Source organism: Rhipicephalus microplus, chromosome X (genome assembly GCF_043290135.1).
Source record: "Rhipicephalus microplus isolate Deutch F79 chromosome X, USDA_Rmic, whole genome shotgun sequence".
NCBI classification, from domain to species: domain Eukaryota; kingdom Metazoa; phylum Arthropoda; class Arachnida; order Ixodida; family Ixodidae; genus Rhipicephalus; species Rhipicephalus microplus.
The window spans coordinates 134,398,050-134,425,638 of record NC_134710.1 but is presented as its reverse complement, the minus strand read 5'-3'; the positions used below and the strand labels follow the sequence as shown (position 1 = coordinate 134,425,638).

Below are 27,589 nucleotides of genomic sequence, written 5' to 3'. Positions count from 1 at the left end.
ACTCCTCTTGCTATGCTTGACCATAAGACTTGGCTGAGTTGTTCCTAGCAGTGTCTGCTTTCTGCAGAATGTGCTTTCTCACTAAGCCTTAGGGCCTATTCATAACTAGGGCTCCGTGTTTTCGGAGTTTATTTTTCTTGAAGTTCGGTTAATTTTTTTAGTTCATCTTTCTGGGGAAAAAATTGGAATTTGTGACAGTTTACTATGGGGTAAATCCTGAATTTTTTTAAATTCAGCATTTAATTTTGCATTATAAGTTGTTCAAATTTGGTCTTTTGAATTATCATTTCCAGTGAAATTGCTTTGCTTGGTTGCTGATAATCCTTATTGTCCATTTACATTTTTCTCGTGTGCTGTTGATTAACTCTGTTGATAAGTCCATTCATGTGCACCACTGGATAATCGCCCGAGGGTACTTTTAGAGGCCTGGAGCTAGTCAAGCTGCACCTTGGTTTTTTTTACTAGTCATCTTCTTGATGAAAAATAAGACGTATTTATTATTCTCAATACACCAAAATCTTGCATGAAATGATATTGGACCATGATATTATGCGAACCCAGTAAGTATATTTTATACGATTTGAAGGCTTGGACTGTAGAAACAGGTATGCACACAAGCATAAATACTTTAGTATTGAACATCTACGTTTGGTGTTTTAACTTTAAAGCTTGTTATAATATAACTCGAGCATACTTTACGAAGTTACTGCCACTGATGGAGGTACTCTCCTTTCGAAGAATGATTCTCAGCTTTGAAAATGTCCTTTGAACTTGCAGAACACTGTATGAATATACGAAGTTTATCGGATAAATCATAATTGACAGAAATTTTACTGGAGGATGTTGATCGGATTTTTTTTGGATTAATCCGAAAACATGGTGCTCCATTCATAACCCTTTTAAATATGGTGGTCTGAAAGCAATTGCTACATGACTGCAAGCACACGATGCAATGGCCTACATCGGGTGCGATTTGCTAAACATTTTCTCATTGCCGGCTCGGTCTTTGAACATTCAGGGGCATTGACTTCAATTCCAGTGTAATCATTTTTATAATTCTGTCTGCGTTCACCTCTTTATTTGATATCGCGCACTCTTTAATGCTATAAAAACAATTTATAAACAAAAATTAGAGGGCTGTTCTGAGGTTTGTATGCCCCCCCCCCTCACAAAGGGCCTGCCTTCCCAGTCAACATAAGCTGATTGTATCCCTGTTGGGGGGGGGGGGGGATATTTGTATATGCACATATTGTGGAAAGGCTGGCACCCGAAGCCACTGACAGTATTTGAATCTTGCATTCAAGAGTATCAATTTAAATGTGTTGTGGTGGTGTGTCATAGTTGGTGACTGGAGAGAAGGGAGAGGGCTATGGACTAGGCAGCACATGCCTGTACACTCCCTTTCCTTTTGAATGTTTGATAAGATCAAAAACGAAACCTGCTGTGCTATAAGTGGTTTCCCTCTTTTTTTTTTTTTATAGAGCCTGGAGTTTTTCAACTGGGATGGTTTGCCCGAAGATGATGTTCAAATTCTAAATGAGGCCTTAAAGAATGGGAGCGGCTGTGTCGAGGTAAGTTCCTGAATCTAGTGTAGAGATCAAGAAAGTGTGTCACTCAAGTTAAGCTTGTGGGGTCTCGAAATGGCGAGCGAGCGCCACGCCACGCTCTTGGAGTGAACGGACACCGCTGACACGGTCAGTACAAACCAAAGAACAACATACATTTATTTAACTACTTTAGAACGATGATATCCTCCGCCAAATCGATACATCAATCGTAATTAACAGGCTAAGTCATCTTTACACAGAATTACCATACACTCAAACAAATTAACACAAGAGCACACAAAAGGCGGCGTCGCCAACGCTTCACTCACCACGTGGGCCTACCGCAGGCGGCCCGTGGTGCCGTCCACGGCAGAGCCATCGCGAGAGACAACCGTTCGCGACAACCGCCACACGCAGAAGAGGCTCGTTCAGCTCTTGCCCGCAACCAAGGCTTGCTTTCCGCCAGGGGTCACCGCCGGCGCTACGCCATGATGGTGATGATGATAGTGGTGCTCAACGCGAATACGCCACCTACCACCCAATGGTTGTCACCCCGAAATGCGGCTTTGGGCGAGACACATGTGCCACGCGGCGCAAACAACTTCACAGGGGGTGTCAGCACCTCCTCAAGCTTCAATGTATTGGCAGTGTTCTTTGGTGATGGTTGTGATTTCAATGACCTCTGACAGGGAAAGTTGTATTATTTATTTCTTTTACAATAATTTGTAGCTTTGCATCTGGTAATACTGAAATCGAATCATGAATGCATTAATGCATGGTAATAATAATGTTAGCATCCTTAATTCAGAACAATTTTATGTCAATTTGAAATGCTTGTCTAAACACCATAAAAAATTGGTGTCTCACATGGGGGGGCTGAGAGTATGTGCGCTCAATCTTTGGCGATGCTGAACACGCTGTTTTCAAATCTTGTGATATGTGGGGGGGGGGGGGGGGGCTTTTAAGCGTTTCCCAGAGAAGGAAAAAAAAGAAGCATTCCTGGCGTATGCAGCCAAAGCCACATTGAGAGCAGCTTGACAACAGAGCAAAAAGAGGTGGACAAACAATAGTCGTCGCTGGGTGCCAGTTGGCGTATTGTGTGTGCCCCTGAAATGATCTCAGACGTTAACAATAGTTGCTTTAATAGCAATGTGGATTGTCAAACGGGTCCTCTGTCTATGTCAAACTAGAGATGTTGATACACTCACCCTTAATTAAAAACCAAATGATCGTATAGGCAATGTTTGTCACTAATAATTGGCGACTGTCCCACGCACAAGACTGTCAAACAGAAGCATCTCAAGTTTCGAAATTAGGTGTCAGGAGTCTTTTAAAGGGACACTAAGTATAATAATAATTTACGTGAGAGTGAAAGCTCAATGTATGACAACCTCTGAAACAGGAATATTATCAACAGCAATGTCCTACTTACTGAGAAATTAAGGTAAATGCAGGTGAACACATGCGCTACGATAGGACATTCTCAAAATAATCTCGATGTCAGACAAACCGCCTGCAATTAATCACTAGTAATCGATCCAATTGCACTAAATAAAGAGCCTTCCGTACATTAAGAGATGCAATAAAATGTTGCTTGTTCGTTTCTGCTTGATTCATGGAAAAAAGAACCACCGGACGTTACTACGGGGAATGGCACGAGTGGTTCAAAATTTTAATTTTTGCATGGCTACACAGGACAGGTGGTGCCATTAAGTGGGGTGCGGTTGAACCAAAACAGGTGCCATTTAGTGGGGTGCGGTTGAACCAAAACACGTCTGCCATTTCGGAGCCAATGGAAGGAAATTGATCAATGGCCGTTGTTGCTGCTGTGGCTCCCGCTACCTTCATTTTACTGCTACTAGTTTCGGTGGCCGCGCAGTAAAGCTGGGCAACGTTGTGCACGGCAACAGTGATGTTCCGCTTTTTAAGGCAAGTAATTTGTAGTGCGCTAACCCGATGCAGACCACTAAAATGTGATTTTATTTCAAAATAAGCACTTCCTTGGCACAAAAGTAACATTACGAAGTTTCTGGACCACTATTTAAACAATCAACGGCAACTTAATTGTTGCCTTTAGTGTCATTTATGGTATTTCACCACTTTTCGAAAAGAACTTCAATGTTTGTCTGAAATTTAGTTCCACTTTTGCCTTATCAAGCTTTAATATTTCAACTGTTTAAAATCAACATATCTGTCAACTGTGAAATCATTTTCTATATTAGTAATGAAATATAGAATTTCATTCACGTTTTTCTAGTGTATTACATATGTGAATTATCCTTGCAGTTGCCTTGGCAAGATGAGGAACACTGCCTGGATACTGACGCATTGCCCTCTGAGCAACGTAAGAGACTGTTATGCAATATTGGAATGCTGCTGAGTAGTCAGTGCCTGTCGTTCTCTCTTGCTCTGAATACAATATTCGTTATGTGACTAGTTCATTGTATATGGACTCGTGCTTAAAAATGTGGGCAGGGCAATAATTGGCTGAGCTGTTTACAACAGTGTGTTCTTTACTCAGTAAATGTTTTTTCTCACTAAGTTTAAGGGATGGTTCAGGGCTGGTGGCACAGTTGACATGATGTGACACTTGGTGCAATTTTACATGTATTGAGCCCCTCCTAACAATACATTATGCCTGTATTGGGTGTTCACATTGAGCAGTTTATAGTACTGGCATAGTTCTGTGGAAGGCCTTAGTTCAATTTCGGCTTGAACCTCTGATTATTGTTGAAATGTGCAATTTCTTGCTCACCACTTATGCAGACACCAAAACTGTTCTGACTTGAGCGTCTTTAAAGGGCCACTCACCAGGTTTGACAATTTTGAGCTGACAAGCGCAATGCATAGATGAGGCGTTCATGATCATTTCTGCCAAAATTAGCAATGCTACGCGCTGCGAGTATGGGTCAAATTTCAAGATGAACGCTGTTCCCCCTTCCTCTTGTGGGCACGCGCCTAGAGAATGAGGGCATGACGTGCGTGTATGAATGGCTCTATGTATATGGCAATGCAGTCACGTTGGTCATCTACGTAGACAACTCTGCTCTGACGTCAATAGTATACCACGTGACATGGCTTGAATTCTTTAAGATGACATGCGTAGTTTATGTATTTTGTTGCTCTAATAGATGAATAAAACTTGACATAAATAATGAGACACACTAAGGAAATGTGCGTGTCTTCCTTTAATTTTTTCCGTGAAATGCAACGAGATGTGGGGCTTTATGTGCCAACGTTTCGCATTCGTTCGTGTCCCCGTTGTCAGAGAATCGAGCAGACGACAGTCGTGGCACGCTCCTACGCGTTTGCGCACTCATTGTGATCATCTATTCTGCTGCATCTAAGCCAGCTTTTCCAAACCATCCCGCAGAAATGGGCAGTACACTTCAAAACAACGCTGGTCAAAATAAGTAAATAAAAGCCGCTCGCGTGCACGGGGGTTGGGCTTGTTTGGGCACGTCATGTGCACGTGACCTCTTGGTCAGATGCAGAGAGAGTAAGGAAGAGATTCGGCTCTCGAAGGCTACGCGGAGGAGAGGCAAGGATTTCAAGCTCTCCTCCTCTCATCTTCGTTTCGCGCCGCTTCAAAAAAAAAAGTTTTCTTGGCTCGTAATGAGCCGATTAAAAAAATTCTTGTGGCAAAATGTTCCTGATCGGACACCCAACAACTTCCATGGTCTAACTAAAGTTTGGTGTGGGGCGTGGTGAGTGGCCCTTTAACACTGTTGCATTAAAGTATGGGGCTCCATAATTCCTATAATTAAGTAAGGTTTGTACTTAGGAGTTTCAATTATCAAGGTGTTATTGTAGCAAAAAGCTCTTTTTGCCGAACATGGTACTGATGCGTGCTTATAAATTGTTCTACCAGGATTAACTTAAATGGTGTTGTGGCATTGTGTTCCTTTAATGCAATCAAATAAGCTTGTTTGCTTTTTATTTTAATATGTAGCGGGTCTTCCAAGTTGTGCCGACACCCTCGAAGCGCAGCCAACCTTGGTCAGCCCAATGCAGGAGACATTGCCAGTACAGCCGCTCTACGTGCAGCCTCAACAGGTGTATCCACCAGCTCAGTATTCAGAAAACCACCACCATCTACCTGTTGTAAACCCGGAGGTGGGTGTGATACAGGCATGCATGCATACTACAGTATTCTTGTCTTTTATATGAGATGTCTCTTATAAGCAGGTATCTCATATGCATTTTGTTCAAAATCTATGCACTGGTGTCTCTTATCCCCATTTATCTCTTGCATTAGTGTCTGTTATAAAGAGGTTCTACTGTATTATTAATTTATTATTAGGGTGCTTGCTGTGCTCCCAACTAAGGCTGCAAAACTTTTTTCTCTCATGAAGCTATCCTCAGAGTATCTCAGCTACCTTTAATGTTACTTATCCTCTTTTTTTTTGCTAGCCTGCAGAATTCCTTGCTACATGCATCAATGTTATTGCTGTTGAATCAATTTTTTAGCATGCCTGTGGAGCATGTTGAAGCAAAAATTCGTAGTAACGTTTGCTGGAAGAGACCATCGATCCCGAATTCGGGAGTGCCTACTCGCGACGAATCTTTTTTTGACTAAGGCTTCTAATCATCCCTCTGGCGAATAAATTTGTCAGAAACGGCAGACTGCTGTGAACAGCTGAGATCAATTTTTGTTTGTTGTGCTTGGGAGAGGGAAAGTCCACCATGTAGCACATTTGCCATTTTTTTTAGTAGCCAGCGGCTCCTAAACTTAGTCACTTAGCAGCTTGCTACTTTTGGCCTAAAGATAGGGCTCCATCTTTTTAGAGCTTCTCTTTATTGAAGTTTGGAGGGTGTCTCTCAGAGTCAATTTTTTTGGAGGATATTTGGAGTTCAGTTTTTGTAAATCCCTGTTTCCGCACTTACAACCTGCTCAGGCTGGGTAGTCGGGTAAAAAAAACCGCACCTGTGATTGTGTTCATTGCAACAAGAAACCTGTCAGTATGTGTTCAATGTGTTGCAAATGTTGTATACAGCAGTCTTGCGAAATGGGCACCTCCATTCCAATTCCATTCTGGGGAATCGCACTTGCCATAATTCCATTGTTTTCAGTTCCTTGGAATGAAAAAACTTAGCCCATTCCTCAAATTAGGAAAGACATATCTTGATAGCTTTATTGGGCTATGAATGATCGCAACAACATAAGGCTGATGTCATCAGATGAATAAAAACTGTAGAAATACACTTAACATGTTACCACAGTCAAGGGATAATGGCTCGGTGACTTGCATCGTGCAGTACAACCACAAGTTTCCAGAAGGGCAGTTCTGCCACCTATGACGTTTGCATGGTCAGCACAATCTTAAAAAGAAAAAGGTTGTAAACAGTTGGCAACGCATCCATTTACTTGTTTCGAGTGTATTTTACCTCCTTTGCGGCATTTCTTAACTATAGCCAGCAGCTAGTTAACTCTTTCGTTATGGAGAAAAAATGGCCGATTTTCAGTGCTTCCAGAAAAAATTTTTTTTCTCTTGAACAACTGCTAGCTTTTAGCATTGCTATATATCAAATCGTAGCTTTTTCATTTGGCTTTCCAACTATGAAAGGACAGTGCTGTGAGGTTTATAGTAATTGAAAGTTTATTTGTCAATTACAGACAAACATGCACAAAAAAGTACAAACACAAAAAAGTGAGCGAGTATGCTTAACCAGAAAATTATTTTTGAAATTCTGAAATATACAAATTGTTCCCTATTCTATCAGCTATCGGTTAGTATATATATCAATGCGGTGCTCTAAGTACTGCATTATTGGATGCCCGTAAATCTAGCGGCCTTGACGGCTGTGCCACTCGGCAAAGCAGTCGCGCGAGGGCACGAAACAAAGATAAACTTTGCAGGTGGAGCAATAGACACTTGTTCTGTTCTGTGTTTTTGTTTTCTCATAGCAAATCTTACAGTTTCTTCTTTTATCCAGTCTTTTTGGTTGGTGCCGAAGAGGGTCCAATGGTGCGAAGGGGGGTGAAATGGGGGCGTGTCCTTGCGCGACTTCGTCATAATCAAATATCTGATGAATTAGTTCTTCTCTAAAGGCCAATTGATCAAAATAAATGCTCCTGGAAAGTTCTGGGACTTCTGGGTTGTTTTTTCGGTGCTCTTGAAAGAGAATGAAGCTTTTCACGCACGCGATGTCAACACAGTGAAAAAAGAGAGTTTTCCACCATCGCACGCATTTTCTGAGGACGTTGTAAGTGCCAATGATTTGGTCCGATTTGTCCACACCTAACATCCCAGCATTGTATTCGTGGACAAGGAGCGGCTTTTTGATTACTTTCAGAGCCCACTGGCTCCCCCTTCGCTCTCTTTTTTTGGCCGGCACATGCTGGTTTGCCGTGTGCATTGTACTCATCAAGTTCACAGCCCGGCGGTCTTTCCACTGCATGTAGAGGATGCTACCCTTCCGAATCCATCGAATGTCTCCACGCTGTGCCCGTTTTTCCCATGCAGTGTCTTTCAATTCAGCTGGAAAGCAGCGACGGTCCTTGCGAGTTGTCCCGCATGCAAGTGTCTTGCGCTGAAGCAGATGTTCAAAAAGTTTCCCTGATGTGTAAAAATTATCCATATAAATTTTGTATCCCTGATCAAGGTACTGTGTACAAAGCCTGTTCACTACGTCAAAGGCTAAGCCATGAGGCCCCGGTGCCTCACGCTTACCAGTGTACACGAAGAATTGAAGTGTGTATCCGGTTTTCGAATCTGCCAGTACCCAGAGTTTATAGCCAAATTTAGTCACCTTGTCCCGAATGTATTGCCTGATTCCTGATCGGGCTTTAGATTTGACCATACGTTCATCAATGGAGAGGTCGCGCTGTGGCTGGAAGAAATTTACTGATTGCTGATTTATGTGCCTCAGCAGCCACGACACCCTCCATGTCTTTCCATCAGATGCTGCCGCCGCTGCGTCTTCTGGGTCCCCTACACTCAGAAAGGCAAGCAGCGCGAAAAATCGGTCTCGTCGCATAATATTTGGTGGCAGCAGGCCACTGAATGTTCCTGTGGTCCGCCAATATAAGTGCAGTCGCGGTACTTCAACAAGGCCCATGTAGATGATGAGTCCAATTAGTCGCAGCATCTCCAATGGAGTGACTTCCTCCCAGGAGCCGTCACGCCGAGAATAGGTTTGTTTCTCCAATATGTGCATCCAGGCGTACTTATTTGTGTTCTCGCACACCGTCTTGATCACTTCGGTCGTGAAAAACAAAAGAAAAAAATCCAGCGCTCTACAGAACCGACGCGCGTCGCTCCGCATCACTGCTCCAACATAGGCACCTGGTTCTCTCGTAGGCAAAAACTTTACACGCCGCGATGAGTTCGGCAAAGTATCCTGGCCATATGTTGTTGAGGCCCTAAAGAAACAAACAATAGCACTGTCGTCAAGTATGAAGTGCGTTTTTTATATATACACAGCGCGAAGTCGAAAACGAATCTCACCTGCAAGCGCTTGTCGAAGCTTGAGGCCCCTGCGCAGCAGGAGTGTCGTCGTCCGAGCTAAAATCTGACGATCCCGCATCGTTGCTTGAGCCATCACTACTGCTTAGGTCAGAAAAATCGGCATGAGAAGCGACCGAAATACTTGCTGCAGGAGTCTGCTTTCGAGGAGCGCGACGCTGACGGGACGCCATTCTCGCACGCAACTCGAAACCACTTTCGGTTCAAGTGTCGTCTTCAGCGGCACGGCGCGGCGCGAAAAGTAAACAAACCAAGCTGGAACTGTAAGAGGAGTTTTCAAAGAGTATGCCAGATGGCGCAACTTGTCTGTAAAGCGCTGCTTTTATTTTTTGCGGGAGATTTGAAGTCATCGGACACCCGTGTCTGATGGCCTATGGCGCCGTACTGAAAGAGTTAAGCTTGAAACTTTTGCCGTTACTAACCAGGAATGCTTCCTCGGTCTCTTTAACTAGGTAACTACTAATCCACATACATCGCCACATCTCTCTAAAACACCATCGTATGTCCTGCAGTAATCGTGACACTCAAGAAATAAACTCTAAAAAAAAAAGAGCGAGTAAAAAGGGTGTTTTTTTTTGTCTCACAACAATAATCGTCATCTATATTGCATTCCATCCTTGCGCTATCGCCCCGCGCCCGGTACATTCCGGTCATGATCGACGTGCCCATTATCAGGGTTACATTGCATTCTCGATAGGAAAGTGGCCAGCGCAGAGTTTTCAAGAAAGGAAGCGCACGCAAGCTTGATGACGATTATTGTTGTGAGACAAAAAGACACCCTCTTTACTCGATATTTTTTAGAGTGTATTTATACCTATCCTAATTTTTTTATTACATTGAAATTAAAATTTCGTGGTAAGTGATGGCAGGCATAGTAGGGCAGATGTTGTGTACGAAACGTCCATTATTCTTCTACATATTATCGCTGCTAACCAGTACACAGCAGTGTTGCGGAGTTGCCACTCCGGATATGGAATAATTCTGGAATCATTCCTTATTTTTGCGACCCATAAAGTTGGAATGGGGACGATGCTTGGAGGAATAGGAATGGAGTTGCATCTATTTCTGAAAGTAGAGCAGGTTTTCGTCCACGTGCTGTTTTTCAAACTTCAAACATTAGTGAATTAGAGCCTTAAATTCAGCTATAAATCAGCAATTTTCAAATGGCTTGGCTGATTACAAGCACGGTATATCTATAACCAATGCGCCTACTAAACCGGCCACGGCGGTGTAGTGGCTAAGACACTTGGTTGGTGACCCGCAGGTCGTGGGATTGAGTCGTGGCCATGGCGGCCGCAGTTTCGATAGAGGCAGAAATGCTTGAGGCTTGTGTGCTTATATTTAGGTGAACGGTAAAGAACCCTAGGTAGTCGAAATTTCCGGAGCCCTCCACTACGGCGTTTCTCATAGTCATATGGTGGTTTTAGGACGTTATTACAATTCTGTCCTTATATCAACTGGGTTCCTCCTAAGTTTGTTTCGATTCTTTGCCTAACCGTAGGCGAGCGAAACTACTAAGGCAGCTCCCCCCCCCCTCTTCTTTTACGCCTTGCGTTTTTTTCCCCTCAGCGGGGCCTCAGCCGCCTGCTGTCTCTCCACCCTTCACATCTTAGGGCTATTGGGCTATGTCACTATCGGCGACTTGGACGTATATTTGAAACAACGCTTCTCTAAGTTATGCGTACTAACGCTGGCACGGTGCTTTCGTTCTCTGCAAGCTTCCGTATACCAGCTTGCTAGCCCTCTCAGCTCATACTCCCCGCTTCATGTCCCCCCTTCTAGACACATAGGCGCCTTTGCTTGAAACTCTGTCGGTGTATGTTTGTAGGTCAGCGCAGTGCGCAGTCGTACACGGTGAACTGTATGCAAGCCGCCTCCGTATGCGTGCAGAACTTGAATAAACTTTTTGAAAGCATTAGTTCGGAAATCGCCTGAACCGGGAAAGCGCACGTAACCACAGCCAAGGCAGCGTCTCCCTCGAGTCCTCACGAGACGATTTGTGTCAAAGAAAACCCAAGTTCGCTCTGTTTTCGGGTAAACAAAGGGCCGGGTGGAAAGTCGCCGTACTTGTTGGCGGCTAGTGAAGCACTACCACACACAGACTTTTGCGTCCAGTGCTCACGCTGGAGCAGTTCATGTTTGTGAAGCGCACTACATAGTTAGGTGTATACGGCAATTGTTTTATCTCAATAATTTTTAGAACCAACCTTTCAAAAAGCTGTCCATTAACAATTTGGGCTATATTTATTTATTTATTTTTACATACCGGAGCCTTAATGAGGCTATTGCAGGAGTGGGAAAAAACAACAAAAATCAACATTCATGAACAGGCTTCCAGAAATTCCTGAAGTGGTAGAGAGCGAACACTTCCGGGCAGCAAATTCCAGGCTTTTATAGTTGAAGGGAAAAAGCTGTATTTGAACATGTTAGTGTGGGTGAAAAAAGTTGCAGTGTTAAGGTGGTAGGGCACCTTCAAAAGTTTTTTTTTTTTGCTAAATAAATTTTTAGGGTTTTGTTTTTCTTGCACGCCCAAACATTCACATATATGTTGCAACAAAAATTATCCTGCTAGCGTCATTAGGTTGCGAGTTACAGCAAGTTTTCCATACCCTATGCTCCTATAGCAAAACAGAAACCACATTTCCAACTGTGGTTTCGGTTTCGAAAAATCGCTTTCAGAAGCAAGTGTTGTTTCGTCTATATTAATGCTATTCAAAATACTTTATGCATTTTATTGACTGTTATATAAGATGATGTCATTAAATACAACTTTGTGTTTAAAAGTCTTCGTTAATCTCTAACAACAGCCACAAGGGGGACGCACAATGCTCGCCGGAATTTTTGTTGTTTGCCTTGGTCAGGCTACGTCAGGCTTCGTTCTGCATTTGTTCCACGTGTCAACGCTACTAGGGCTGTATCCTTAGGCCACCTGGACCATATTACGACCAGCATGGGGAAGTGCAGAACACAGAAAACGAGGAAACGCAAGTTTGCTAAAAATCGCTACACGACGACGAGGCTGCTTACTGACACAGACGCCAGTATTTCGGCGACTGCGAAGAAGCTTGGGGACATAGACAAGGCATACCAGGCTCCACTAGACAATTCTGCGCTCCAAGGGAATAGGATAATGGACATTGGTATTCTTTCTTCAGTGTTTTCATCGCTGACATGTTCCAAATGCATGAACACAAGACTGAAGCTCGAGGAACGCTCTCACCATAGGATATGCTCGGCTTGTGCGGTCGTGTGTACCGACTGTGGGTTCAAGTGCCCATTTCATACGTCGAGAAAGATGGGTCGTGCCAATGAGAACAATTTACGTCTGGTTTACGCGATGCGCCAGTTAGGAAAAAAGCACACTGGTGCAAAAACTTTTTCCAAAGTGATGAACATGCCTGCTCCTCCACGTCACTCCGCCTTCGACAAATTGTCATATCGGCTTTCTGCAGCGGCAGGAGAAGTGGCGTCGAAGTCGATGACTCATGCTGCTGTGGAAGTTCGTCGTGTTGTGGGGAGTGCCGAGTGTGGTGTTTCAGAAGATGGCATGTGGCAGAAGCGTGGCCATTCATCTTTGAACGGTTGTGTGTCTGTGATTTCTGTTGACACGGGAAAGGTTATTGATGTTGAGGCCCTTTCTAGTTCGTGTAAGTCTTGTAAAACCAAAAGCAAGTTGAGGCAAAATAGTGCTTCGTACCAGGAATGGAAGGCAAACCATACTTCCTGTCAAGCAAACCATGCAGGAAGTGCTGGCAGTATGGAGACGGTTGGTCTATACCGAATATTTGAAAGGTCGAAAGGCACAAGAGATTTGAAGTACCTGCAGTACTACAGCGATGGTGATTCCAAGAGCTATGCCGCTGTCAGACATGTATGGAAAGGACAGTGTGCAGAAACTGGAATGTATTGGGCATGTCCAGAAGCATGTTGGCTGCCGCCTCAGAAAACTGAAGAAGACGGTGCGTGGACTCTGTGGTTAGGGAAAGCTCACTGATGCCCTCATTGACCGCCTGCAAAACTACTATGGCATCGCCATAAGGGCTAATGTGGGGAACCTTTCTGCAATGAAAAAGGCTACCCATGCCAGTCTTTTTCATTGCAGCTCTACCGACAAGCAGCCGAGACATGGCCTGTGTCCACTTGGACCCAAAAGCTGGTGCGGATACCAAAGGGTTGAAGCACTTGGCCAAGGGAAATATGTACATAAAGGAGGACCTCCAAATGATGTGCTCAACAAAGTTAAAACTGTCTACAGTGATCTGTGCTCTGATGAACTTCTAATGAAGTGCCTTTATGGAAAGACTCAAAATGCTAATGAGTGTTTCAATGGTCTAATATGGCAGCGGGCACCCAAAGAGGTCTACGTAAGCTTGCCTACAGTAATGTTTGCCTTGCATGATGCTGTAGCACACTTTAATGATGGCAGTGTAAGCACCCTAGATAGATGTAAGCACCCTAGGCAGTGTAAGCACCACACGATGAAAGCTTGCATCGCCAGGGATCTTCTGCACATGCAGAATGCTAAACGCAAGTCAGTGGATGGGACAAAACAGGCCAGGAACAAAAGACGAGCAGCCACCCGAACAAAAGGAGACAATAATGCTTCCGCAGAAGGGCCCAGCTATGTATCTGGTGCATTTTAGGCCTGCATGCGAAGATTGTCGCCCTTTTTACAAGCTCGGAAATCTTTGTTGTTTTCTGAAAATAACAATTTGCTCCAAATGTTGTGACGCCAACTTTCATAACGTATTTCTCAGCGCATGCTTTGAATTGAAATTTTGCACAATGATTTACAACATATACATCTGTGCAGTGAATTAGAATAAAAGAAATCCATCGAATATTTTTCAGTTCACAGGTGAATTCTCCAACAGGTTCTGTCTAAATTGGCTCTTTTTCCCCGTTTTTTTTGTTTTTAGCATTACTTCTTTGATATTCACTGCATAATATTTATTCTAGTTCACTGCATAACTCCAGCCATTAGTTACACAAATGTCAAAGCTTTACTGAATAAAGCCACCCATTAGTCACTAATCACAGCTGGCGTGGCATGACTTTTAATGCAATTTTTGACAAAGATTACCTCCCAATAAATAAATATTCAATATTTTGCACTGTAAATAGCTGGGTAAATTAAATAACACATGCTGGTTTTGGGGAAAAAGTTATTTCAACGCTGCCTGCCCTTCAAAAAATTTTTGTTTTTGAGTGGCCTACCACCTTAAGGGGATGGTCACTCCTCGTAGATGAAGATTTCGAAAATTTCGGAAAACCTCGGCACTCTAGAATACTAGAGTGCCGAAGCGAGAAGAATTAAGTTGTGCAGAAATTCTAGGCATTCAACATGGCGAGGCTTTAAGAGTGTAGTGAGACCTAGCTGGGGAAGGAAAACAAACAGCAAAGCACTCATTTAGCTCTTAAAACTTTATGGCAAAATGTCGATGAATAAAACCAAAGTACCACCTCTTTTTGCACCTTGTCCTACTTGTGACCTTTTTTCAGCATTTAAGTGAAGATGGTCCTCAAAAAACTTTTTCTTCGGATATCTGTGACAGCTCAATGAAACTTTCACCAGTTATAGAGGTTGAGCTCCTCTTTTCAAATCTGCCCTTACTTTTTTATGGCACATTTACTTAATTTTTCGCAGACCATGCATTTGTAAATACAAAACATTTTTGTGCAAGCTAAGGCAGCAATAGTAAGCTCAAGAAAGCTCTAAAAATAGCAAACGTTGCTCCTAATGAATTGCAGAATTCAATAAAGCAAAGAAACATTGTGTAACATTTGTGCGCTGGCCTAGAAAAAAATTCTAATGCTCAGTATGAGTTTATTATTATTATTAGTAAATATGGATACACTCGGCAGTGTTTTGCCGTCGCCGCCATGTTTTGTAACAAGTCCAAATTAATAACGTGCTCCGCACATCCTAGCTTTCACAAGTGGGTAAAAACGTGCGAGTGCTGCTGAAGCAAAGATAAAATGAGTCGTCCCATCCCTATCGTCGCCTGGAGACTGCATAACATCTTCTGCGTGTGAGAACTGTAGTTGAATGCTCAAACAGAAAGTAAACCACCTGTCTTGAAAGAGCATGAAACAATCCGGGAAGGGGACGGGGGATTGCTCGAGTAGCAATAATGAACTTGGATTATAAGGGCGGTTGCGATCCCTGGCGCACTTGCTATCTCGGCGAGTATCGGTGCGGTTCCAAGGTGAAGGGACTGTGTGAAAAGAGCAATTTTTTTTGGTGCGGCCCTATTCGCTCACACCAACGTTTTGTAGCAGTTGTAAAATATCGGATCCAAAAGAGTTGGCTGCCAGCCTTACGTCTTAGATTACCATTTTTTGTTGTCGCGTTCATTGCATTGCATTCAGCGTGCCGTCACGTTGCCAGAACTACCGTATTTTCTTCCGTAGTGAATGCACTTTTTTTTTTCTCGTAAAATCTGAGCAAAGTTGGGGGGTGCGTTTATTAGGCGGGGTAAATTTTATGGAGAATTTTTTGGTAGAAGAGAAAAAACGTGGTTATGCAAAAAAAAAAGTCTCTTAGCCTTTCGCAATTTACATAAGCGTACACTGTTTAAAAACAGCTTCTTTGTTGCACTTTACTCATTTTTGGTGGTTGATGGCGCTATCTTCTGCAAGTTGTTTCCCGGGCCGCTCGCGCAAACCAGGTGCAGCTACAGTGCACGAAACAAGTATTAAGCGAAGTATTAGATATATTTGTGCATTGAACACTCAGAAAAAGAGCCATGAATTTTTTTCCGCTAGTCGACTGCGTCACCAAACCGCCGTGACATGCTTGCCAGAAAACTCGCCTGAACAACGGCGAAAACAAGAGCAGGTGCCACAGCTCCGCACTCTACGAAAAAGATTTCATTCTGTACTACTGTTGCGTTGTGAATTGCCACGGGCGTAAATGACTTCAGTGTTACTGATTTCCGCAGCTTTCGCAAAGCAGAATGGCGAGAGGGCCGAATTCAGGCCGTTGCGAGTGTGTAGGGTAAGTGATATTACTCGCGTTCTCCACAGCCATTCGCTTTAGTAAGTGCGATAATGTAGGTACCTGTTACTGTTTTGATGAGACTTAACAAAGAACCGTGGTAACTTTGATTATGAAGCGTAACATACCCTCTGACCGCGGTATGGGACTTGCAACAGTAGAAAGGTGACTCTTGCGATAAACATCGCACACGCTGTGACCACCGATAATCTGAAGTTGTCGCCACCACACAGCATTACGCACGTAGGGCTTTGAAGGCTCTAAGTCTCGGCTTTATCTAGAAAATTCCAACACATGCGTTTTATACATTTTAATCGCAAAATGATTGCGACCACAATCGTTTTTTTTTTTGAGGGGGGGGGGGAAGGGCTCTGCAATTACCTGTGCTATCTCGGACGCATCGGCTTCGCCTTTCGTTGAACACTGAGAAAGTGGGCACACATGTATCCCCATTTGCAGTATATATACAAACGGATGACAACCGTTAACAGGAAATTCTAGCATGCGTAATAAAACAGCTTCAACGCACAGGAAGCAAGAGATTGATGGAGAATGCAACTGCAAAGCGAAAATCACCAGGGCCATTCGTGCAGGATAAAACGAGCTTCATACCAGTGATCGCATAGATGGTTCGTGTAAGCACTTCAACGCTTTCACATATATATGCCCAAGTTTAACGCATTGAGGCATTACAGAACACACGTCGGAGTGCTTGCTTCGAACACGATGTCATGCGATGTTCGCTTGCATTTAAATTGCAAGTTGCCGCTCGCCCAAATAAATGAAACGTCTTTTGCATTGTGCCCGCATTTCGGTTTGATGAGCTTCCTACTTTTATGAAGCGAGGTTGGATTGAAATGAGAAGCTTGCCAGGTCCTTGATTTTCAGGAAACCGCGCCTCAATACCAACGAAAGAGGAGGGCCTATGCAGGTTTGCTTGCAGACGGCTCTCTGTGCACTACCCATTTATGGCTGGCGCAGCGATGGGAGCGCTGGTAGAGGCGTTTTTCGCAGTGCCGCCTGGGCAGAGTCTGATATCCATAAGCACACGGCAACGGGCGAAGGGAGGGGAGGGGGAGCAAGCCGGGGTGGTTGAGTGAGGGGAGTCCGAAAAGTAATAAAAACAGAAGAGAGCTGATGGGTGAGGAGGTTAGCGGGACTGCTGTGGATGAATTTAGGGGATGCATTTATTACAGCACGCGGCAACGGGCGAAGGGGGGGGGGAGAGAACGAGCCGAGGTGATTGAGGGGGGTTGGCAAAGTAATAAAAAATGGATGAGATCCAACGGGTGAGGCGGATCCAGGTGTGGATTGGTGAGACTGCAGCGGATGAATGTAGGAAGTGCGTTTATTACTCAGCATTACACTACCTTCACTTTTTAGGAGGTTTGTGCTTTTTGTGACAAGTTAACGATTAGTATTTGATTAGGTTGATAAGTGGGCCTTTCTTCTAAGAGTGCGTGTTTAAACCAATGTTGTTTTAATATTGTTTAAGCTTAAATGCATTAATGTTAAAATGATGACTTAGTGAATCGTTGTGTCCCTAGAGATTCGGGGAGGCGCTGCCTTAGTTGCGTAGGATCGTCTGCTTTGGCTGGCTACCTGAACCAATGCTTTCAAGAGCCGATTTTATCTCCCTCCTGCGAGGTTCATCTTTTGCAACAGTTCATCACATGCACAGTTCACACAGCACACACTTCAGTATGTACTAATGTGCACTGCTTAGACATACAGACCTTTGCGATAGAGTTTCAGGCAAAGGCATTCATATGTGTAGCCAGGGGTGACAGTATTGCAAAAAAGAAATAAAAAAGGAGGGGGGGGGGTAATATCTGGCAAGACTGCACATGCAAGTATACGAAAGCGTGCAGTAAACACAAGCGTCTCACCTGCATCAATACGCATCACAACTTGGAAAAGCACTTTTTCGAATATGCGTCCGAGTATCTGATGGCTGCCTGCTGGCTCCCCATCCTTCACTTTGTTAAGTGAAGGATGTAGAGACGGCAGGCGGCTGATGTGCCACCAATGGGGAAAAAAATCGCAAGGTGTGAGGTCAGTATGCCGCCATCGTATAGCATACCTGCCAAGTCTCTGATTACCTTGGAGACTCCCGGATTTTGAACTTTTGAACGTTTCTCCCGGTTGTAGGGGTCATAGGAAAATCTCCCGGCAATCCAGTTTTGCCTCGTGTGTCCAGTGCTTTGTCTGGCCACTTGAGTAAAGTTGTCTGGCCTTGTAGTAATAAAGGATTCTTCTTTTTTTTTTTTTAACGATGGCAGCAAGGTTCAACTCTGTTCAATGTACGAAAATAGCGCCAGAACATGCAGCCTGCCGAGTAGGAGCAGCAAAATCGTGCATGGCTGTGCAGTTTTTGAAGGTCACGCACATTAACGAAAAAAAGGGAGAAAACTTCGTTGGAGTACAGAGAGGGCAGTGACTCTATGTTACGGTTAATGCTTTTCCTGGCTGTTGATTGTGTTAGCATTCTAAGAAGTGATGGTAGTCAGACTGCTCGCAGTGCTGTGCCACTACACTCTGTTCGCTGTTCAACTGACGAAGGTCGTCCGCATCTTTTCGTAAAAATTCTTGGTTTCTTGATGTAGGAAGTGGGCAGTCAGCCATTCAAGCAGACGTCAAAGGCCCCATCTCATCACAGCATCGGTTTTTGTGCCCCTGATGTAGGAATTGGGCAGTAAGCCATTCAAGCAGCCGTGAAAGGCCCCATCTCATCACAGCACCGGTTTTCGTGCCAGATGGACAATCGCCGAATGTTTACGTTCGATATTACACGCCAGAGGAGATGGTGGCGTACAAAAATGACCCCACATCGTCCTCATTTAGCACTGGTGTCTTCCAAGGAGGTAGTTCGCATTTATCACGCGGGCTGCGTATTTTGAACTGCTCGTGCCGCAGTGTATGCGAGAGAGAAAAAAGGAGAGTAAGGAGGGAGCCAGCACCACCAACAGGAGCGCTTGCTTTGACATGACTTGTAGTGACACATTTGCAAACGGGCACACGAACGGAAGAATGCGCGGCCCTCTTTGTGGCTGTTCCCCCCACGCCCTTAGAACAGTGGGGGTGCAGCTGTTGACCATTGCGGTGGGGGGGTTGGGGGAGAGCATAGTCAGCCCATTAGATTGAAATAATGAGGGGTGAGGCGACTTGGGTGGAGGGGGGGCGACCCTGGGACAGACCTTCACTCTCCCCCACCTGTACCCGGAAAGGGAACTGAGCATGCGTATGCCCACACCTCACCGCACACTTCTGTACCTTTCCTTTATGCGTCCCCTTTCCCCCTCACCCTCAAGGAGCTCAGCTGAACCGTGCTTCCGCAAGGGTTCATCGAACCTAATGGCAGGGCTTTTTTAACTCTTTCCTTACCACGCCACTAGGCATCGTTCACCGGTGAACGACGATTTCACGCCCCTATTTTTCAACAAACACCGTGCATATGGACTTGTAGCGCCATCTAGGCGATGGTACACACACTAGAATTGCCTTTTCTGTACGTTTCGCATTTTTACCGTGTGGCGGTGATTTTTAAAGGGCACGCCCGTTCAAAGTTTGAAGAGCATGTGATTCGCGCGATGGCGTCATCAGAAACTGCGCGCGCTCGGATAAAACCGATTTCGCTCGATGCCGACGCCTCGACGAGCGATCTTTTGAATTTCTCGAGCAGTGAGGAATCAGACAACGATGTGGTGACATCGGATTTTTGCTCCGATGAAGAAATTTCATCAGATCAGCCGGGAACGTCAGCTGTTAGTCGCGGGTATGTTTGGTTTTCACCTTCTGTTTTGTTTATCGTGTTCTGGAGCTGGCTGACTTGCTCTGTATGTGTCCCACATATTATTATTATTATTTCTAGCGTGTCTACTTCATATGGACGCGATGTGCTGCCTCCAGCACAAAGACGCGTGGACTTCCGACCCCAGAAAGATCCGAGCATCGAGCTCGGCATGACGCTCCGCAGTCGTGCACATCGGCTGACGAGAGCACTGGATTTTTTTCGCCGCTTCTTCACGGCGGAAGTGATCCGCGCAATCTGTCTAAACACCAACAAGTATGCGTGGGCTCACATACTTGAAAAGCCGACATACGGTGAGAAAGACGGATCGTGGAAGGAAGTGACGCCGGAGGAGATGATGAAGTTCATCGGACTCCTGATGTATATGGGGATATTAAAACTTCCGCGTCTAAATTTTTACTGGAGTACGACTAAAATGCTTTCTGAACTTCTTCCGCCAAAAGTCATGTCAAGGCGGCGTTTCACCGCACCTCTGGCCATGCTGCATGTTTCAGATCTCGAAACGAACGGCACTACCGCACAAAAACTGGACAAGGTGTCTTGGCTTCTTCAACACATCAATGACTGCTCTGCAACGTTTTTCCAGCCGTATTGCGAAAGTTCAGTTGATGAAAGAACGGTTAAATCCAAAGCGCGCTCCAGAATTCGGCAGTACATTCGAGACAAAGTTGTGAAATGGGGATACAAATTGTGGGTTCTTGCAGATCCGAAGACCGGCTACACCATTCAATTCATAGTTTACAGGGGGAAGCGTGAAAAACCAAGCACAAATGGGCTGGCATTCCATGTGGTGACGAAGCTTTGTGACAAATACCTTGACCGTGGCCATGTCATTTACATGGACAATTTCTCTACGTCCACATATCTTCTTGTGCACTTGCTAGAATGCAAGACACTCGCGTGTGGCACTACTAGAAAAGATTGCCGCGGGTTCCCATCAGAATTGAAAAATATCACCTGGGAAAGGAAAGCCAAGAGAGGGGACATTCGCTGGCTACGGGATAAGGGGGTATTGTACCTTCAGTGGAAGGATCGGCATGTTGTGCATATGGTTAGCACAGCTCACACCGCTAACGCTCACGTGCTTGCTAAGAGAAGGGAAAAGAAAAACGGGAAGTGGGAACAGATCACAATCAGGAAACCTAAACTCATTGACGAATATAATGCCGGCATGTTAGGGGTCGACAAGTCTGACCAGCTGATTGCTTCTTACAATGTTCTTAAAAAATGCGTCTGCTGGTGGAAGACGGTGTTCTTCCACAGCATTGATATCGCAGCTGTGAACAGCTACATTCTTTTTGAAGCACATCGGAGGTAAAATCCAGAAACACCTGAACTTTCTAGGCTTTCTCGCTTCGATCAGCTGGCTTTTAGGACAGAACTCGTTCAACAACTTCAGATAGAGGACACACCGCACCAGCTTCTATTCCTCCCACCCCAATTCGGCCACCCACAGGTGTACAGCACCAGCCTGAACGATTGGAGATACACCGCAACTGTAAGAAGTGCTACCAAGAAAACAAGTCTCAACACAAGACGAACGTTTTCTATCGCACCTGCAATGTCTATTTGTGCTTCACAACGAGAAACTGTTTTGGTGTCTGGCACACTGTTCTCCTTGAGTGAACAATTTATAGCTCAAGAAGTTCTTCAGCTATAACTTTAATTTTTTCAATCCTACTCCAATACGCTGTTTTAAATATTTTGCATCTCTCATAATATTCCATAATTTTATACTCGGAAGATATAAGTAAATCATTACGACGTTTGTTGTGAACGTACCTAATTATTTGTGTTTGTCAATTTTTGTTACCTACTTAGATCTGCCAGTTCTTCCGTCAAATATACCTTTCAAACCCTACATTTAGTACTTGCATTTTGGTATGTAAAATTTTGCTGTTAAGTTTTTTTTCTTAAAAAAAAAAAATCTCGCGTAAGACCAACTCAGAACTTCACCATTTCGCTATGCATCACGCAATTTTTTTGTAACTCAAAAACAGCTTTGTCAATTTTAACAATTCTTCTAAATAATGTTGCCCTGTGATTGCTAAACATTTTGTATATTTCAAAATTTCCCAGAAAAATTTTTTTGTCGGAGATATCGCTTCGTTTCCAAATAAAATTTTTGAAAATTTTTGAGTTTTTTTGTATACGATTTTTTTTCGCCAAATAAATTTTGTTTATTGTTTCAAAATAAAAAGCATTCAAAAGTACATTCATTCGTATTTATTTTGATGTATTGCATGGCACTGTAAATCTAGTAGCGACGGCGCAGAAAATTCCTAGCTGCAACATACAAAAATAGGCCAATTTTTCCGTGGTAAGGAAAGAGTTAAGCTGCTCGCCACGATAAACCAGCGTTTCTCTATTTTGCAAGTCAGGACTTTTTTTTTTACTTTCTCTTCCCTCTTTTTTAAATCCGACCCTTTTCCCCTCTCCCTGTCTCTTTTATCCCCATCCCCCTTATCGGGCACTCCTCCCCATATTTTTACCTTTTTTCCTCTAACACTCTTGTATTTTTGTGTGTGTGTGTGTGTGTGTGTGTGTTTACTCATTTGTAAAGGTTGCCAAAAAGAGTGCTTGATTTCTTTTCTTACGCACCTTTTTTCCTCTAACACTCTTGTATTTTTGTGTGTGTGTGTTTACTCATTCGCAAAGGTTGTCAAAAAGAGTGCTTGTTTTCTTTTCTTATGCGTTCGGGCTGCGAGCAGAGAAGGCTGAGCTGGGGGAAGGCGAGTGGTCCGCAGGACTGTACTGTGGCCCCTTGCCCAACTAAATAACTTGTAAGCAAGCGCCGGAGCGATGTTATCGCATGTGCTCTTCAACGGTGATGGCCGGGTCGTTTCATCTCTGCTTCAGCTGCCTTCGTCCCTAGCATTAGCGCGTTTTTACTCGCACGTAAAACAGACGATGCGTAAGCGATGTTATCGGTTAGGATTCTGTACAGATCAGTGGCGACCACAAAATTCTGCTGACAGGTCCATATAATAGTGAGAAAAACTTGCCAAGCAGTGCAGTCTATATAAGAACAGGATTATAGTAGGTGTGTTGCTTATAAATGTAGCGTGCTTGTAATCAGTCAGTCCATCTGTTTTAGGAATATAGGTTCTAAAAAAAATTATTTTTGAGTTTTAGTGTACACGTATCTCAAAGGAGTACGACTAGCGTGGGTCCCGTCTTAGCGAGCCACAGGGTCGCTTTAACAGTTGCCTCACGTGACTAATGCCGCTGCACATGTGTGTTTTAACAGCCAAGGCGCCGAGCGCAGCATGGCAAATACAAACTCTCAATACAAGCAAATACAAACTCTCAAACAGGTCGCAATACTTCATTGCCTGCGGCAACACCAAAAACAAAATGCAGTACAGAGCCCGTTGCAAAAGGGGTGGCGGGAAAGCAAACGAGGCTTATCCATGCCACGGGCGAAAAGTACAACAAAAAGGGGGCCGCGAGCACGTGGGAAAAAGGGATTCACGGTGATACGCCGCTGAGGGAAAATGGGCCCGGTCGCTCGAGCGAGAGCAAAATCCGCTTGTGCTGGGTTCAAGAGGTAAGGGTCGGCGTAGTCGGTTTAGTGCGAAGACGCTGCACCACTCTTTAGCCTAGCGTCGAAAGCGGTAACGAAAGATAAGCATTCGCTGCAAGCGTAAGGCGCTGGTGGCGAGTCTGAGCTAGCCCCAAACAAAGGGAGCCGACGGACAAAAAGATACGTGCTCACCCTTTGAGGTCCCGGAGAGGTCTTTTCTCACAGACTCCCGAAGCACGCGCGAGACATTCCAAGAGACAAACACAGCACCATAGGCGAAATGTGGGTGAAAGGGGTCAACGTCACTCCTGCTCCCCAGCGTCGACGCACCACGGAGGTAGGGAGAGGCGTGTTATGACGTGAGAACGGCAGAAATGCGCCAGAAAGCCCGCACAATGGCGGCGGCTAGCCTCAATTTCCAGAGTCAGTATAAACGAAACTTCACTGTCTTGATCTGTTTTTTTTTTTGTGGATTTCATATCTGTAATTAGTTTTTTTTTTTTAATAGCTCCGCAGGTCGCGGGTTCAAATCCCGGCTGCGGTGGCTGCATTTTCGATGGAGGCGGAAATGTTGTAGGCCCGTGTACTCAGATTTGGGTGCACGTTAAAGAACCCCAGGTGGTCAAAATTTCCGGAGCCCTCCACTACGGCGTCTCTCATAATCATATGGTGGTTTTGGGACGTTAAACCCCACAAATCTAAATCCAAGTTTTTTGATAGCTGAACTACTTCAAAAATTATTGAGGTTCAGAAAATTATTAGGGCCTACTCTTTACTGGCCTTTTTGGCACTTTTGACGCACTGAAACTAATATTGGAGTGCATGGCCCCAACGCCCAAAATATGCTTCAGGGGGTGATGCTATTTCTATTCAAGGTGGTGCTGAAAAACTTCATTATAAATGCCAGCGTATGAGTCCCCGAAAGGGCCTTACAGAATAGGTGACATCCTCAGTCAGGGACGTCATTCGACAATACTGCTGTCTTTGCTCGGGCAATCGCGGCCTGTTGGACCCCAATGTTGGAGCAGCTAAGTAGCGTCGCCTCCTAGTCCTCTCTCGTAGGTTTAACGAGGGAAGAAATATTGTAATATCACGGTGCATAGCAACGTAATTGTTTAGAGCCGGCATAAAATTTTCTCCTGCCTTATCCAGACCCTGGGCAGGGGGTGGATACCGGGGATGCTGGGAGCGTTAGTATTGCTTTTGCGAGCTCTGCCTAGATACGGGATGAACACCCACTGTTATTTTACATTATTGACTATCATTGATATTTTTAATTATAGTTTGCAGAATGACCCTACAGAAATATAAATAGCATCACCGCCCAAATTGTTTCAATTTGAGTAAAATTGTCATTTTTACTCAACAACATCAACAACATAAGAAAAACCCCCGTAAGGCTGAGTGCATTGAGGAAAAACATCAAACTGAAAAAAAAAAATGCATTTTAAGTTTCAGGCAACTGTAACGTCAGTGGAAGAACAGCCACAGTATTACGAATTAATCATTCAATAGAATTATTCGTCATGAGAATAGCCATACCAAATATTTGACCATTACTTGCTAATATATTCATAATATCTTGTAAAGCCATGTGGTACACCGAGAACCAGAATGATGAACACTGTCTTTACTATTTCATAGGCCTGCATCAATTCCCTGCAAGCTAAATAAGTACAAAAGCTGTCTAAAAATGTGGACTTCCTATTAGCAAATAAAATAGACAGAGATTGGTCCTAGGAGGCACATGGCTTATTTATTAAACAAAAAATCCGCGATGATTTTCCAGCAATAACTCTTGGCTCTCAAGCAGTGAAGGGCTGTACAAGGGGTTCCCTGCTAATTTGTGCTGATTTGAGAGCTTGTTCTTTGTATCACAACTGTATAAGTGCTCCTTCTGTAACTACTCATGTCAAATTTGGTTTCTGAAGGCTGTGGCGCACAAATCAATATCTCAAAGAGTAACAAAGCGTCTTGGCAGTTTGAGTGTTGCTGTCAGGCCGTGGTTGGTGCGATTGACGTTGCGCCCTCATCGATGATATTGGTTGCCTTAAATAAATTCATTTTGCTTCATAATCCATTATTTTAGCACTACTATTATCCCCAGCTACATTAAGTCAGAAACGCTTCTCGCACGAGTCTCAAACTTGTGGGAATTGAGGCTAGCCCGCTGCCTTTGCGCGGGCTTTGCCGCCTTTTCTGCCGTTCTCATGTACCAACATGTCTGCCCTTCTTTGCTGTCTGCCGTGGTGGGAGAGCGGAGTGACGTTTAACTCCCTCACCCGGAAGCGGATGTTGACTGTGGCGCCGCGCGCGGGGACTCCCGAGAGGTTTTCGCGCGCTGCGTCGGGAGCGGTCAGATACTCTCTGGGACAGCAAACGGTGAGCCACGCAATCTTTTCCGTCCGTCGACTCCCGTCGCTCGGGGGCTCGTTGGACTTCGCTGACGGCGCCTCGCGCCCGAAGCGAACGCTCATCTTTTTGTTGCCCCGCTGCGTACGTACGGCCGAAGGGCGGTGCGTGGCCTCGCTACGCCGACCCGTCTTCCTTCGAAGCCAACGCGAGTGCCTTTGCCCTCGCTCGAGCAACAGGGCCTTTGTTCCGGTGTCTCCGTGGATCACCTTTACCACGGAGACGTGCTCGTGGCACCCTGTGTAGTACTTTGTGCCCATGGCGTGGATAAGCCTACTTGCTTTCCCGCCGCGCCTTTTTGCAACGGGCTGTACTGCGTTTGGTGTTGCCACAATAAAGTCTTGCGACTTGAGCAGTATCGTGTTCTCGCCACGGCGACAATTAACGCGTGCCCTGCGGCTCGCTAAGACCGGACCCACGCTGGTGGCCGTACTTCTTCGGGATACGTGTACACCACACTGGCGCACAACGTGGGGCCCGAACCCACGACCCTGAGATTAAGTGTCTCATGCTCTACCGACTGAGCTTTGCCCTCGCTCGAGCAACCGGGCCTTTGTTCCGGTGTCTCCATGGATCACCTTTACCGCGGAGACGTGCTCGTGGCACCCTGTGTAGTACTTTGTGCCCGTGGCGTGGATAAGCCTACTTGCTTTCCCGCCGCGCCTTTTGCAACGGGCTGTACTGCGTTTGGTGTTGCCACAATAAAGTGTTGCGACTTGAGCAGTATCGTGTTCTCGCCACGTCGACGGTTAACGCGTGCCCTGCGGCTCGCTAAGACCGGACCCATGCTGGTGGCCGTACTCCTTCGGGATACGTGTACACCACAAGCTTCAAGTGCAGTGCAGCCCCGCCGCGGTGGTCTAGTGGCTAAGGTACTCGGCTGCTGACCCGCAGGTCGCAGGATCGAATCTTGGCTGCAGTGGCTGCATTTCTGATAGAGGCAGCAATGTTGTAGGCCCGTGTGCTCAGATTTGGGTGCACGTTAAAAAACCTCAGGTGGTCGAAATTTGCGGACTTCATTCCGGCGTCTCTCATAATCTTATGGTGGTTTTTTGGCGTTAAAGCCCACAAATCAATCAATCAATCGAGTGCAGTGATACCTTCCGCCTTGACACAGGTCTCTTGAGCCGAACTCAGAACAAGGCAGAAGCCCAACGAACGCATTTTTTCACAAGGACAAAGTCCACGCTAATTTCTTTGCCCCCGTTCACCAATATCCAAAAGCTTGAACCTCCGCTGCTTCAAAACGCACTACACACAGTGATACCAAGCACCCGTTCTACCACCACATTTCCCGCGCACTCGGCAGTCCCGTATAGTATGTCATAACAATGCGGTTTCAAATGGCACTGAAGCACTGTCCAACGATCTGGTAGCTGCAGTTTTGCCAAAGGGAACCAGTTCATTTTCGTAGAATGCGCCGCACCTCGGGCAGCAGGTAGTTTTAGCATCGCGTCGGCGACCAAATTCAGCTGTGCGCACTATCGTCTATCTCGTACACTTGGCACGACACTGCAGCAGCGCGGGCGAGCAACGAAATGGCTACCCCAGGTTGCGCCAGCCAATGGGAGGCTCAAAAAAAAAAAGGGGGGTGGCTCGCCTTGCGCGCGTGCCCTCTGGCCCATAGTTTTTTTGGAAAAGCAACGATAGCTGGCATTCTGTCGAAGGGACATCGTTTTGAAACACCACAAAATTCGCACAAAGAAAACAGCTTCAAAACAAGCCCAACATTGCGCCGATCGGCCAGCTGCTGCACGCTCAGCAAGTTCGAACAAATTTTGCCTTCTGCGATGCGATTTGCGGCTCTCATGGTGTCTAGAATCA

General features: G+C 45.1%; 1 protein-coding gene across 6 annotated transcripts in view; it reads left to right on the top strand.

The window, feature by feature from the left end:
• The window catches only part of LOC119176508 (ubiquitin specific protease 10), a 160,734-nt gene that overhangs the window by 18,298 nt on the left and 114,847 nt on the right, over positions 1–27,589 (top strand). For all 6 annotated transcript variants that reach the window (XM_075877774.1, XM_075877772.1, XM_075877773.1 and 3 more), the window contains 3 exons: positions 1,482–1,571; positions 3,834–3,891; positions 5,500–5,663. In XM_075877774.1, coding sequence (XP_075733889.1) covers positions 1,482–1,571; positions 3,834–3,891; positions 5,500–5,663 — 312 coding nt within the window. The remainder of the gene's footprint in view (positions 1–1,481; positions 1,572–3,833; positions 3,892–5,499; positions 5,664–27,589) is intronic.